General features: G+C 39.6%; 1 protein-coding gene across 4 annotated transcripts in view; it reads right to left on the reverse strand.

The window, feature by feature from the left end:
* Positions 1-4,847: 4,847 nt before the first annotated feature.
* PRPF18 (pre-mRNA processing factor 18) overlaps positions 4,848-12,965 on the reverse strand; it is a 77,709-nt gene continuing 69,591 nt past the window's right edge. For all 4 annotated transcript variants that reach the window (XM_019663422.1, XM_019663423.1, XM_019663425.1 and 1 more), the window contains one exon: positions 4,848-5,449. In XM_019663422.1, coding sequence (XP_019518967.1) covers positions 5,369-5,449 — 81 coding nt within the window. In that variant the 3' untranslated portion in view covers positions 4,848-5,368. The remainder of the gene's footprint in view (positions 5,450-12,965) is intronic.

Genomic DNA, 12,965 nt, shown 5'->3' on the forward strand with positions numbered 1-12,965 from the left:
AACGTGAAAATGACAGAGGATGGATGGAGTGTGGCCAGGGTATGAAGTAGCTGGAACTCTCAAATCCTGCTTGTGGCAGTGTAAGCTGGTATAAATAAGCCCCTTGGAAAACTCTCTGACAGAATCTTCTACAGCTGAGTAAATGCATGTGCTATGACCCTGAAATTTCACATCTTGGTATATACCCTACAGAAATTTATATTCACCAAAAAAGTGCATATGTCATACACAAACTGCAAACAACTCAAATGTTCATCTACAGTAGAATGGATAATATGTGGGATACAGCAGTGAATGAGCCACAACTACACACAACAAGGATGAATATCAGAAACCATAAATTAAGACACAGGAATCAAAGATAAAAGAAGACAAGCTTACTCTTTGACTCCATTTATAAATGGGCAAATTGAAAAATAGGCGACCTAAACCATGCTGGGAATGACTACTAATGGGTATGGAGGTTTCTTTTGGGAGTGATGAAATGTTCTAAACTTTGATTGTGCTGACTTGGGTGTGAGTTGCTTTGGGAGACGTTTATTTTGAAAAATGTATCATGATGTGGTGCTCTTCTGATTTGTACACTTTTCTCTACAGATGTTTGTTTTACTTCAATAAAAAAATGTACACGAAAAGAAATGTAATCTAGCCCTACTCGAATCTTGGGAAGTAATCTTCAGAGAGCTGAACAAACCCTCAGGAGATACTGGATACATAATACTGGACTCCATGTGTCTCTGCCTTAACCCCATCTCATGCTTTAAATGACCTCCCATTTATTTTATAACACTGAGTTTAATCTTGCTTTACACAATTTACAGCCAGCCTACGGTAAATCACCTATCGCGACTGACCATTTTCTTACAGATGGCTTATATGCTGCTTGTCTTGGTTCTTCCTTTCTCCCTCTATGGACAAGTCTCCTCATTTGAAATCTAAGAATTACTCATCAAAAGTATTGAGCATCTGAAGTACTTAAGGTTTTATAATCTGCTAAATTGCACCCTAACCTTGAGAGCTAAGTGTTATCTCTATATGTCTGTATTTTTTTTTTTAAATTAGGGAGTCCTTTTGCCCTGAATTCATCTACCAGATCATATCTTTCCTTAACTCTGATAATTCCTTTTAATTGGTGGTTTTCAAATTGGTGGTCACAACGCATTAATGGGTTGCAAGCCAATTTAGAGAGTCACAACCAGCATATCTTTTAAAGACACACAACAGAAAAAAATATAAGAATGCATTACACATATCGTAAGGGCTTTTGTTTCAGAATTACATGCATATATGTATGTAATACTGGGTCTCCTTCATTTGTCATTGTTTACTGTTGGGTTGTAGTTAGAAAGTTTCAAAAGCTTTCACTCTCCTTTCACAGGATGGCAGAAACTCAAAGCCAGGCTCGGACTACAACACGAATGGTTCATAACGTCTCTCCGAAGTCTTAAAAGAAGAGCAGTTTGAGAGCAAGGGCAATTCAGTTTTGGCAAGTTGTAAAACCTGGACTCCAGAAAGGGAAGGAGAACAGACTGTGCAAACGGAGTCCTGCCTGCTGTGGCAGGACGCTCAGTGAATGGGCCCGGGCTCACCAGTGACACTCAAAGAAAAAAAGCTCAAAACTTCTCCACAGTTAAAGTATGTGTTAGGTTTGACTGCTGTGAGAAAGTGTGGAGAAAGCTGACAATTATCTCAAAACTGGTGCTTAAGGACAGAGAGGGGAGACTAAACAGAAGGAAATGGCCTGGTTAAACAGACTAACCATTATCTGCAACACAAGGATTATAACAGTTTAAGCCAAGTTGTGTGAAGTCCCCCAAAATTTACAATGAGGAAAAAATAAGTAATCAATGCTTTCATAACTGAACTCTTTGGGTAAACATAAAATACTTTTTTTTTTTTAACGAGCATGGTTCCAAAATCTTGAATGGGGTGGGCTCACACCACAGCTGCCGCTGTTAACCACACTGCATTCCTCCTAGTTATTCCATACCACCAGAACTTATTTTTAAATTTCAAAAGACTTTAAGGTTACTGTTAACCATTAAAGTACTAGTGTGTGGTTATAATTCAGCCAATCTAGCTGCAGAGTCTGTGATGAAAACCAGTTGCCATAACAGTGTTCCCATAGTGACCCTCGGGGGACTGGAGCTGGCTCCTCGCTCTGGACAGCTGGAAGCTCTTACATAAATATGCCGTGAGAAAGTGCTTTCAGTTCAAGACTCCCAATATGCTCCATACCATGAATTTCTACGGGATAGAGTTATTCTTCCAGCAGCTTCATGGGAGTAGACTGGGGGAGGATGGAGGAGGGGGAGGCATAATCCATTAAGTTCTGCTCTTCAAGTCATTCAGACAAAGGACAGAGTCACATCTCGACTTCATGCTCCCCTTTCATTGAAACAGCCCCACTTAGTTCTACTATCTTCTATATTAAGAAGCATTAATGGGGGTTACTGTATGGCTGAAAGGAGCCAGTGATAGCAATCCCCAAATTCAAATCTACCCAAAACTCTGAAACATGTTTTTTTTTTAGTCTTTCCCAAGCTGTTTACTTTCAGAATAAATGACTGCTTTCTTTCACATAAGAACAGTTGTATTTCTAAAGTATTTACTGAGGTCAAATCCCAGGGCGATCTGAAGTGCTAGAGTAGGTCAGCAAGTCAGCAGACGGAAGAACTGGACATTCAGAAGTGTCCTGCTACCAGTCCTGTTTCCTGTCCTTCCAAATGCTGGCGTTCAGGGCCCACAGCAGACCCCTAGGGTCTGCTATTAGTGACAGCTGCCTTCCGAGCTCTGGTCTCTCAGGACCTCCTCCTTCCTACAAGGTGCGGACCTTTCTCTTTCTCTCCCCTACTATGTGTCAACTATCTTTGGCCTCAGCTTTATTTTCCTCATTTCACCCAGGCTGAAATCACAGCCGTGACTTCCAGCTTGCCGCAGGCTCTGCTGCAGTGCTGAAAAATAGTGAATAGTCTTCACCGTTGGCAGGAACACTCCCAGGAAATACAGTGTGTACTGCTGAGGGAAAACCAGTGTTTCCCTAAATTTGAATCCAGAAGACACAGCTCCCTTGGATCGGAGTCTGGGGAGCTGGGCAGGAAGAAAGGGAGGAACATACTTATTTCAGGATGGAAATTGATTTTAGAAGATACGCCTTTGTTTCAGAAAGAGCTAAAAACTGAATGGCGTATCAGGTGAACTAAAATTGTCATGATTTGGAGAACGCAAGAGGTCTTTTCTTACCTACCCACATATTTGTAGTCATCTGAAATCTTTAGTTTCAAGGAAATGGAAAGCGTCTGTGAGGGATCCACATCTCTGAACCTGCCTCCCTCTACCCAAGCCCAAATGGTTAATATTCACAGCACTGTAGAAATTGTTACCATTGTTTTTTTTTAACCATCTATCCATACTGATCAATCTTAGAAGGTACTGCTCTCACATAATGCAATTTCTTCTTTATGTGGGATATTAACTAACAGCAAACGGGAAGACAATGTGGAATTAACTGACTGCCATGCTGTGGCCTGATTGTGAATAAACAAAAAGTACTTTGGGGAGTATTCATTCAACAATATTTAAAAACAAGTCCTATACAACAGGACTACATAACGAAAGCCTAGATTGTCTTATCTTATGAAAGTGTGTCTCTCATTTGCCCTAGTAGCTCCCCTAATTTCTAACCAATTTAATCACAAGACACCGTTTCTAGAATGGGGAGTGGGGTGGGGGAGGGGGCAAGGAGCCTGCGGCAGGCCTCAGCCACCAGCATGCAGATAACCAGCAGAAATGATCAGACAGGCACAGCCACAGACCACAGGTGGCCACACCAGCTGTCAAGCCTTCCCAGGAGGGGCCAGAATAAGTGACTGGGAGTCTACACCCACCTTCCTACTCCGCTGACTACTCAGAACTGGCTGACGGTGGGAACACCACAGAGCCCGTGTATAGGAGACGTTTCCACTATTACCGCCGCTGCTGCTTCCACCACCGTGACTGCTGTTATCGCTATGTGAGCACACATTGCCCCTGACCATGGCGTTCGTGACAGCTGCTTCGGCTTCACTCTAACATAACAACAAGGACACAACGAATATTTACTGAGCTCTTATTATTTGCCAGGCAGTGTGCTAAGTATTTTCTTTACTTAAACACAACAATGACACTATGAGGTATGTACTACTAACAACCATTTGCAATAAGGAAACTGAGGCTCAGAAAGATCAGGTGAGGTGACTCATGGTTATACAGTCAGTAGGTGGAGAGCTGAAATTTGCAGCTAAGAAGTTCTCGCTTCAGAGCCCCACTCTTACCACTCTCTGATCAGGTGACATTCCACCTGGTCAGGTGACATTCGATTTACCACCTTCCTCTATTACCTGAGTCCTCTCAGCCTTCAAAGTGCAGTGGTTCATCACAATTATCTGCGTATGACAATGCGAGATTCAGAAGTCCTCATCTGTGGGAAATCGGAGCCAGGACCTACTGTCTCCGGCAGTGACAAGAGTACTGGCGCCCTCGCCTTCAGCTTGGAGGGAGGAGGTGGGAGAGCAGCCCACCAGTCTCGTGCAGATGGAACTTGCAGGCAGTCCTAGTTTAGGAGGCCCCAGCAGCAGCAAAATGCCCCCATTCAAGGCTGACTGGACAGTCCACTTCCCCACCTTGACCTTGATGCACTGGGGTTACTTAATTTGAACTTCTGTTGGTGTAATATACCATCTTTGTTTTTCAAACTTCTATTTCCTGTTCATTCTATCTGTCCCGAGAGATGACAAATACAAAAATTTACACTCCTTAGAAGATAAAAGCAAGCTTTGAAACCCAAGAAAAAGAACACTTAAGAGTAATAACATTTACATTCAAATTCTATTGCAAGATGGCAAAAGTTCAGCAACACTTAAGGGCTATAAAGTTTCATTAAGTGGTTCCACATTTTTGTTGAAATATATAAAAATATCTTCTAAAAATACAACATAAAAGACAAGTGAAAAATCACCATATTTTACAGAAACAATTAAGTCCCTCCTCAAATGTTCCTTTTTAAGCATCTAACTGCAACTTTCAGGTCTAGAGGGAAAGAGTCATTTTAAACTCCCTTCTGTGGCTGTTGCCTACACATTTAAATTACGGGGAAAAGTCTTTTAGCACTTAATTGTTTGACTATTTAAAATAAAAGCAAGACACAGAAACCAGTTTGCAGTCCGATGTGATAAGAAAGCCAGCACAGTTCTTAAAACCAAGAGTTGCGTTAGGTAGAACTCAGAGTCTAGAAACTCCATGTTTCTTCTCTCATTCCTGTTTGCAAATCCAAAGTCCATATCACGCTCCCGTGAGTTTCTTATTGTTATTTACACACACTACGCAGGTCTCATAGTGCATTGTACTCCACGCACTTCGATGGATCTGTAGGAAAGTGCTTCTGGCAAATGGTCATTAACCTCTTCAATCCCTAAGAAAAGAAGGAAAATTAAGGTTAGTTGTGATATAGTTAAACTATTCTTAATTGCCCTCCTTTGTCCTCACGCTAGCTTCCCAATGTCCCCATTAAAATACAGCAGTCCCCCAACACATACCGAGTCCCCTAGGCACTTGGATGTATACCTAGAGAAACGTTTATTCATGTGCACCCAGATACATACAAGATGGTCACAGCAGCACTGTTCACAATAACAATATCGAAAGAACTGGAAACAACCCAAATGCTCCTCATAGGAGAACATGTAAGTGTTCGTATGCTCATCAAAGGAACATTTTACAGCAGTCAAAATGAATCAACTAGAGCTATCTGTAACAAGTCAGTCTTTCTCCACCAGGTTCCAGAAGAGAATTCAGCTCCACTGCCTTAGCCTAAAGCACCCACTGTACATAATAAGACAGCACCTCTCCTGTGTACCTACAGGGTGCTACATAGATACCATCCTTGAGAGAAATGAGAAAACAGGCACTCAGGTCATCTGTGTTCTACAGTCCAGATGGGGAACTCTGGCTGAGAACAACTGATATATTTTAATCCTGGAAACAATGCTGAATGTCAAAAGCAAGTAGCAAAAGACTGTATACAGTATAATACCATTTTAATACAACTCAAAAACAAGTTAAAAAATAATATATTGCTTAGAAATACACATAACATGGTAGCATTATTTGTGAAAAAGGAAATGACCAATCTATCTCTTCTGTAATTAAGGCCAGTTCTTACCAGTCTGTAACTTTATAGTGATACTTTTACCTGATGACAAGAACTATCACTCTTAACATTCATTCAGCCTCTTTCAACACATCCTTCAGTCTGTGATCTTTTAAAACTCTTAGCTGGCATTTTGTTTTCTGTTACTCCCCTCAGCTTTCTCATCCACCAGTGAGCAAACGTGCCTCACAGTCATCGTCCCAAGTCAAGACACAGGCAGCAACCTGCGCCAGCCCCTCGCAATCTCCCCAGACACGTATGGGGCGGGATCTGCAACCAGCAGTTAGTCCTAGTAACTGTTTTATCTACCAGCTTACAAATGGCCTTGTTTACAAGGAGGCACTTTGTCAAATATTGTATAGAAATCTATGTATCTACAGCAATATCGATTAGTCATTAAAAATAACAACCAATAACAGCAGCACTTAATTTTAATGACCTCCAAAGTCATTTTGGCACAAATTATTTTAAGATTTCTCAGCTTGGGTTCACAAAAATTAAAATCACCCAGTTCCTATCACAATCACAAGAACAATGAACTACCATCAGAGGCCAAAGGTTGACTACGTTGAGCCCTATATTAGATACTAAATATGAGTGAATTTAGCACACGGGTACTTAACTAGTACTCCCCCCAAATTCATTTTCTTTCCTCAAAATAATACCATAAAATATCATCTGCTCTTAAAAGAAAAAGAGCTTGATGACCTAGGACGAAAAGGTGAGTATGTGGCTATAACTGCACAACCCTGCAACAGAAGAGCACATCTGGAAGTCTGAGGAGAGGTGAAAAACATCTTGAAATGTTTGCTGATATTACAGGTACCAGAAACATCATCAAGCATTCAGAACTCTTCTTCTGTAATCGACTAAGTATTGAAACAACGCTTAAGCTCAGTGAAAGCACCAAAAACAAAACAAAACAAAATAACACAAGTTCCTGCAAACTCTCTTTGGTCCCATAGTAAACAGACAACACAAATATAAATTACTTAAGAACTGGGAGTGTAGGGGGAGGTTATCTTCCAGCTGATTTCCAAGGAGAAAGACTTCTGCAGGCAGTGCAAAGAAAGACCATGTCATTTGCTTTGCTCCTCATTTTATCGTTCTCTGCACTAATCAAGTATTTACTTTAGATAAAGGTCATTCCTTCTCACAGTCCAGCTTCTCCTGCTGTGAATTCTAATCACGTGTATGCAGAATTGTGATCCGTAGCCATGGAAATATATGTGATATCACTAATTTGGCATCTGAAGTTTCCTGAAGGAATAGGTGAGAAGACAGGCAAAGCTAAGAAAGAAAACACCCCGATGAAATACAAGTAGCTTTAGTCAGCAGCAAAACATGGCAAGAATTATGATGAGTAATTAAAAAGCAAACTGATGCTAAGATCTCTGGAGGTACTTATCCTTGTAAGAACTGGAATCTTAGGTGTTCGCTCCTTATAGAAGGTATCTGTGATGTTTATTTACTCTCACAAAGCAGAGTCTATGATTTAAAAATAAATACTAGTATCCTGCTTGAAATCTTAGCTGCCAGAAGGTTTGAAAATCAACAGTCCATGTTATAAATAGTTTACATTACAATAAATTTTGGCATAAGGAGTGACAGTACACAGCACAGATTTCTAAAGGGGAATAATCTCGGGCCAGCATATGGTTATTTTCCAAATGGAAACAAATCTTTTCAATTAGATCCCTCAGGATTTTCACTTTCAAACTGCTTGTGGATGCTAAAAACCAGTAAGACAATGAGCTGCTTAGCTTACTGTAAATAGCTTCTTAAAAACCGGTGGTAATTAATTTTAAGTATAATTTTTATTTTTAGAAGAGCAAAACATTAATTAATAAATCTTTATTCAGTGCGTACTATGTGTCAAGCACTATTCTAGGCTCTGGGAATACAGCAGAGAACAAAACTGAAAAAACCCCCACCTTTGGTAAGATTAAGTTCTAAGAAGGGAAGACAGACAAGAAACAAAATGACTATGTCAACTACCTACTATGTCAGATGATGAGAAGTGCTATGGAGACAAGTAAAGCAGGAAAGGGGGTGCGTGTGGATGTGGGCGGGGCAGAGGGGCAGCTGGAAGGACTTGGGCTCTTACTCCACGTGAACTAGGGAACCACTGTGGGGCTCTGAGCAAGACAGCAACATAATCTATTGTAGGTTATGATTGAGCTGGATCACTCTGGGTGCTGTGCAGATAGCGAGCTGAAAAGGGGCACGGATAGAAGCTCAGAGACCCCAGAGGAGACACTGCAATGATCCAGATGAGAGGAGTGGCTGGACCCACAGGGTGGCGGTGGAGGTGGTGAGAAGGGGTCAGATTCCAGATGCACTTTGAGTATAGAACCATCAAGGTTTGCTGACAGGTAGGATGACAGGATATGGGCTGGGGCAGAAAGAAAAGTCAAGGGTAATTCCATGTTATGTGTGTATTATTTTTTTTTCTTCAGATTTTTATTAAAATGTAGCTAACATACAATATTAGCTTCAAACGTATACCACAGTTGTTTAACATTTATATACCTAAAGAAGTGAACACCATGATAAGTCCAGTAACCACCTGACACTGTACCATGCTATCACAATACTATTGACTATATTCCCTATGCTGTACATTACATCCCCATGACTTATTTGCTTTGTACCTCGAAGTTTGAACCTCTTAATCTCCTTCACCTTTTTATCCCCTTTTTTAATTTTTCAATTATAGTTGACATTCAATATTATTTTATCTTAGTTTCAGGTGCACAGCATAGTGGTTAGACATTTGTATAATTTAAGAAGTGACCCCCTGACTAGTCTGGTACCCACCTGGCACTGGACATGGTTATTACACTATTGACTAAATTATGTAACTCTCATATCAAATAATAGCAGTCCTCGGCCTCACCCTTTCCAATCTCTAATTCCAGCGCCCCAGAGGCAACCACTTCAAATCTCTTAAGTGTTTCTTCTGGTATTACTGCCATATTTCTAAATACTATGCTAATAGTGCTTCATTTATTTGTTTTTATTTTTTCATCTACTGACTTCTGACTATAAAAGCTGAGGATGTGATTCCCTTACACCATGTGCACTGGCCCCACATAAGCACGCACACACCTAAACCCACTCTCTCTCCCCACCCTCTCCAAATCACTATTCTTAGTGAACGCAATATTCAGGATTTACCCCTTAAGGTCTACACAAAGACTCTTCAGAACAGCGCCCACAGTATATTATGGCGATAGCTCTTTTTAGATATTTCCCCTCATCTTCTTGCTCTTCCATGTAGGTATCACAGTTCATTCTCCAACAGGCAGGTGACTCTCAACATGATCAAACACATCTGGTAATGGATCCGTCCTGCTTGTTTCCTGGAGCCCTCTGTCTGTTCTAGTCCAGAGCAACTGGATTCTGAACCTACTTGTACGGCTACAATCCTAGAGCATCGCTTCCCCTTTTCGCTGCTCCTGGGCTGCATCGCATTTCCTGTAGCTATTTTGCTTGTTTCCCTCACTTGGGTGGAGCATATCCTCAAGTAGAGGCAATGTAACATCGTGGAGTTCAGACAACTCAGGTTCAAACCCCAATTCCACCACTTACTAGCTATGTGGTCTCGGGAGCTCAATTCTCTATGCTTTGGTTTCCCCACTTGTACAACAGGGAAATCATAATATCCACCTCTTATTGTTGCTCTAAAGTGGTGAACTGAAGCACATAGATGGTACTATGTAAGTGTTAGCTATGATGATAATTCCAGAGGATGCGTATGGGAGAAGGCACATTTTTGAGACTTTACCTACTGAAAATGTAGTTAGCCTATATTCATTCATACTTGATTGACAGACAGTTCAGATGAAACAGAATTCTGAGTTGGAAATTATTTCCCTTGCTATTGCAAAGATATTGCTCCACTGTCTTCCAGTTTCCAGTGCTGTCAATGAGAAGTATGATGGCATTTAATCCCTGAGCCTTTCTAAGTATCCTGTTTCTTTCCTCCAGAAGCATTTAAAATCTCTCTATCTGTAACCTCCAATATATCATTATATTTTTCCTTGATGTGAGATCTTTCCTATTCACTTGCTATGTATTCAGTAAACTCTTCTTTTCATACTAGACTCTCATGCCCTTCAGCTCCAGGAAGTTTTCCTGCATTAATTCTTTATTTCCTAACCTCCAATTTCTGTTCTCCTTTTCCTGGAATTTGAATGGCTGCAGACCTTATAGATCGACTCCCTCATTCTCTTATCTTTAGTACTTTTGAGATTGCCTCAACTGTATCTTCTAACCCTTTTATTTAATTTTTAAGTTTCTACTATCATGTTTAATTTCTAAGAGCTCATTTTGATTCTCTGGCTTTTTTTGTAGCACACTGTTCTTATTTCATGGCTACTCTCTTATCTAAGGGTATTAAGTTTTGAATTGAAGGGGGTTTTTTCGATGCCCTATACTGTAACTATTTCTCCAAACGCTTCCTTTTCTGTGTGTTTGTTCTGGTCTCTAAATGTCTGAGGATATGAATAATGTGAATATTCATTATTTATGGGTAAGGTGCTAAACAGCTAAAGGAAATTCCCTGAACAGGCAGGGCTTGTCAATGGAACTTCATTTTAGGATAATATGGCAGCAAGCTAGTTTTTTCATAGGAGTAATACTAAATGTAGATCTTTACTCTAGGGTCGGTTCACAGAAAAGAAGCCTCCAATTTCCTGACTGGGGTTAAAAACCTGGCTGCCAGCATCAGAGGAACCCGTGAGAACAGGAACCAGAGGCTTCATTTGTCAATACACATACCTGCACTTTAATCTCCTCTTCAGCCATGGCATCACCTCTTCCTGAGCGGTACAAAGCCCTCAGAAAGTTACCCTGGTTTCTGTCAGAGGGGGAGACGGGCAGGAAGGCCCACTTGTGCAGGGCAGAAGGAACCTCGGAACTACTTACCCTAATTCTCAACCACTCCCTCATTTTCAACCCCACTCCGTGTCTGGCCTTTTAGAAACGCCTAACAGCCCCAGGTCCTGAGCCTTTCCAGATTCTACATGAATAGTTCCTTCATGACTTCTCCACACAATATTTAAGTAAATTAAGTTTTTTTAAAAATCAGTATGCTTCTAGGAAAATATTCTGCATTTAAAAGTCTAACTGATAAACTGTATACTTAAAAATGGTTAAGATGGTTAATTTTATATGTATTTCCTTTTTAAAAAAATCTAATTGAAAGCATTGTAGAATATTCTAGATAAGATATAAAAATATCAAATACCGATACAGTTTGGTGTATAATACCATGTGATACAGGATACAAATCCTGGATAATGAGAGTTGTTAATATCCAGATAAATGAAGGAACCATTAAAACAATAACCTGCATCCACTAATTTATTTTTATCATTGCAGAAACCAAAAACTTTAAAAAAACCAAACCCACTACAAGCACAACTCGTTACTTAGATTTTCCTTTTCTTTTATAAGCTATCATTAGTCAATAGAACTTGAGGATATTTTTGTTTTTAAGTAATTTTTGTTGCACTATAAAGAAAACATTTTATTAAATCAATTATTTCTGCACCTGTCACTAGTCCAAACTGTAAAAACAAAGTCTTAAAGATGAAAGCATAGATCCATTTGGTGGAACAGCCTAAGAATCTGAAGAATAAGGGGTAAGCTGAGTGAGATTTTCCATCTAGCCTATTTAAAAAGTCCTGTCAATGAACTGGCAAAGTTCTAATAAAGGAATGAATTAACATGAGATACTTAAGTTAAAAATTAATCCTAGCTTCAGACTAAAGTAATACTCATTTGACCTGGATTGTCATGGTCAAAAATGTGTACTTAATGATTAAAAGTTACTTTCTATAATTTCAACTAATGTCCATAGTTATGCATAAAGAGGCTAATCTTTCAAAAACTGTCTACAAGAATTCTTTTCACACATGGATACCATTAAAACTGAATTCATCTAAATAATTTATTCTAGACTGTTAAATAACTAATCTGGATCTAGCCACTTGGGATGATGGCAGATAAATTCCACACTGCTGCTAATGAAAAGTTCCACTGCAAGTACGAAATGTATACAATTTTTCAGTATTTGCAGGACTTAATGGAAAATTAAGGAAAACTGATAACTTGGGACTAATTTAATCTGTTTTTATAGTTTATAAGAAACAGAGCTGCTGTCATTTTTCACTTGTCTATTTGTTTTCTGTAAGAGAACATATTTCCAGTTCAAAGGTTCATCATTTCACAGAAAGTAACAACAAATTATTATTTCAAGAGACAATTCCATTTTGAAAATAGCACTCACCTACTTGGCTAAGTTAGGTAAAAATCTAAGCCAAATAACCAATTTGGGGGAAGATTTCATTTATTTGACTACCAGGCTTTCACTTTTTTTCAAGCAGGTGGTTGGGAATTAAAGGTTTAATACCCCATGTAAAATGTCTATTTGCTATCAGTTAAGCTGCCAGCTAAAAAGAAGCATGACACAGTTCAGATCAACAAACCCCAAAATGTGTTTTTACCAAACACTGGTTTTCTGTGACATTAAAAGCTGATATATGTGAAAGATAAATAGTAGCAGTATTTTCCTCTAAATATTTGTTTTAATATGCTTGGGAATATTAAACGGGTAGACAGCTTGTTGTCATGCAGTACCTTGTCTTTAAGAAATGGTTTATCATACGCAAGTATACCAGGAAGTAGCATGAAGCCCCATGTGACCCACAACTGTGTGACGTATATAATGTGATGCATGGAACTATTACCACTAAACATGACATTGTGT

This window comes from Hipposideros armiger, unplaced genomic scaffold, assembly GCF_001890085.2.
Source record: "Hipposideros armiger isolate ML-2016 unplaced genomic scaffold, ASM189008v1 scaffold_390, whole genome shotgun sequence".
NCBI lineage: Eukaryota > Metazoa > Chordata > Mammalia > Chiroptera > Hipposideridae > Hipposideros > Hipposideros armiger.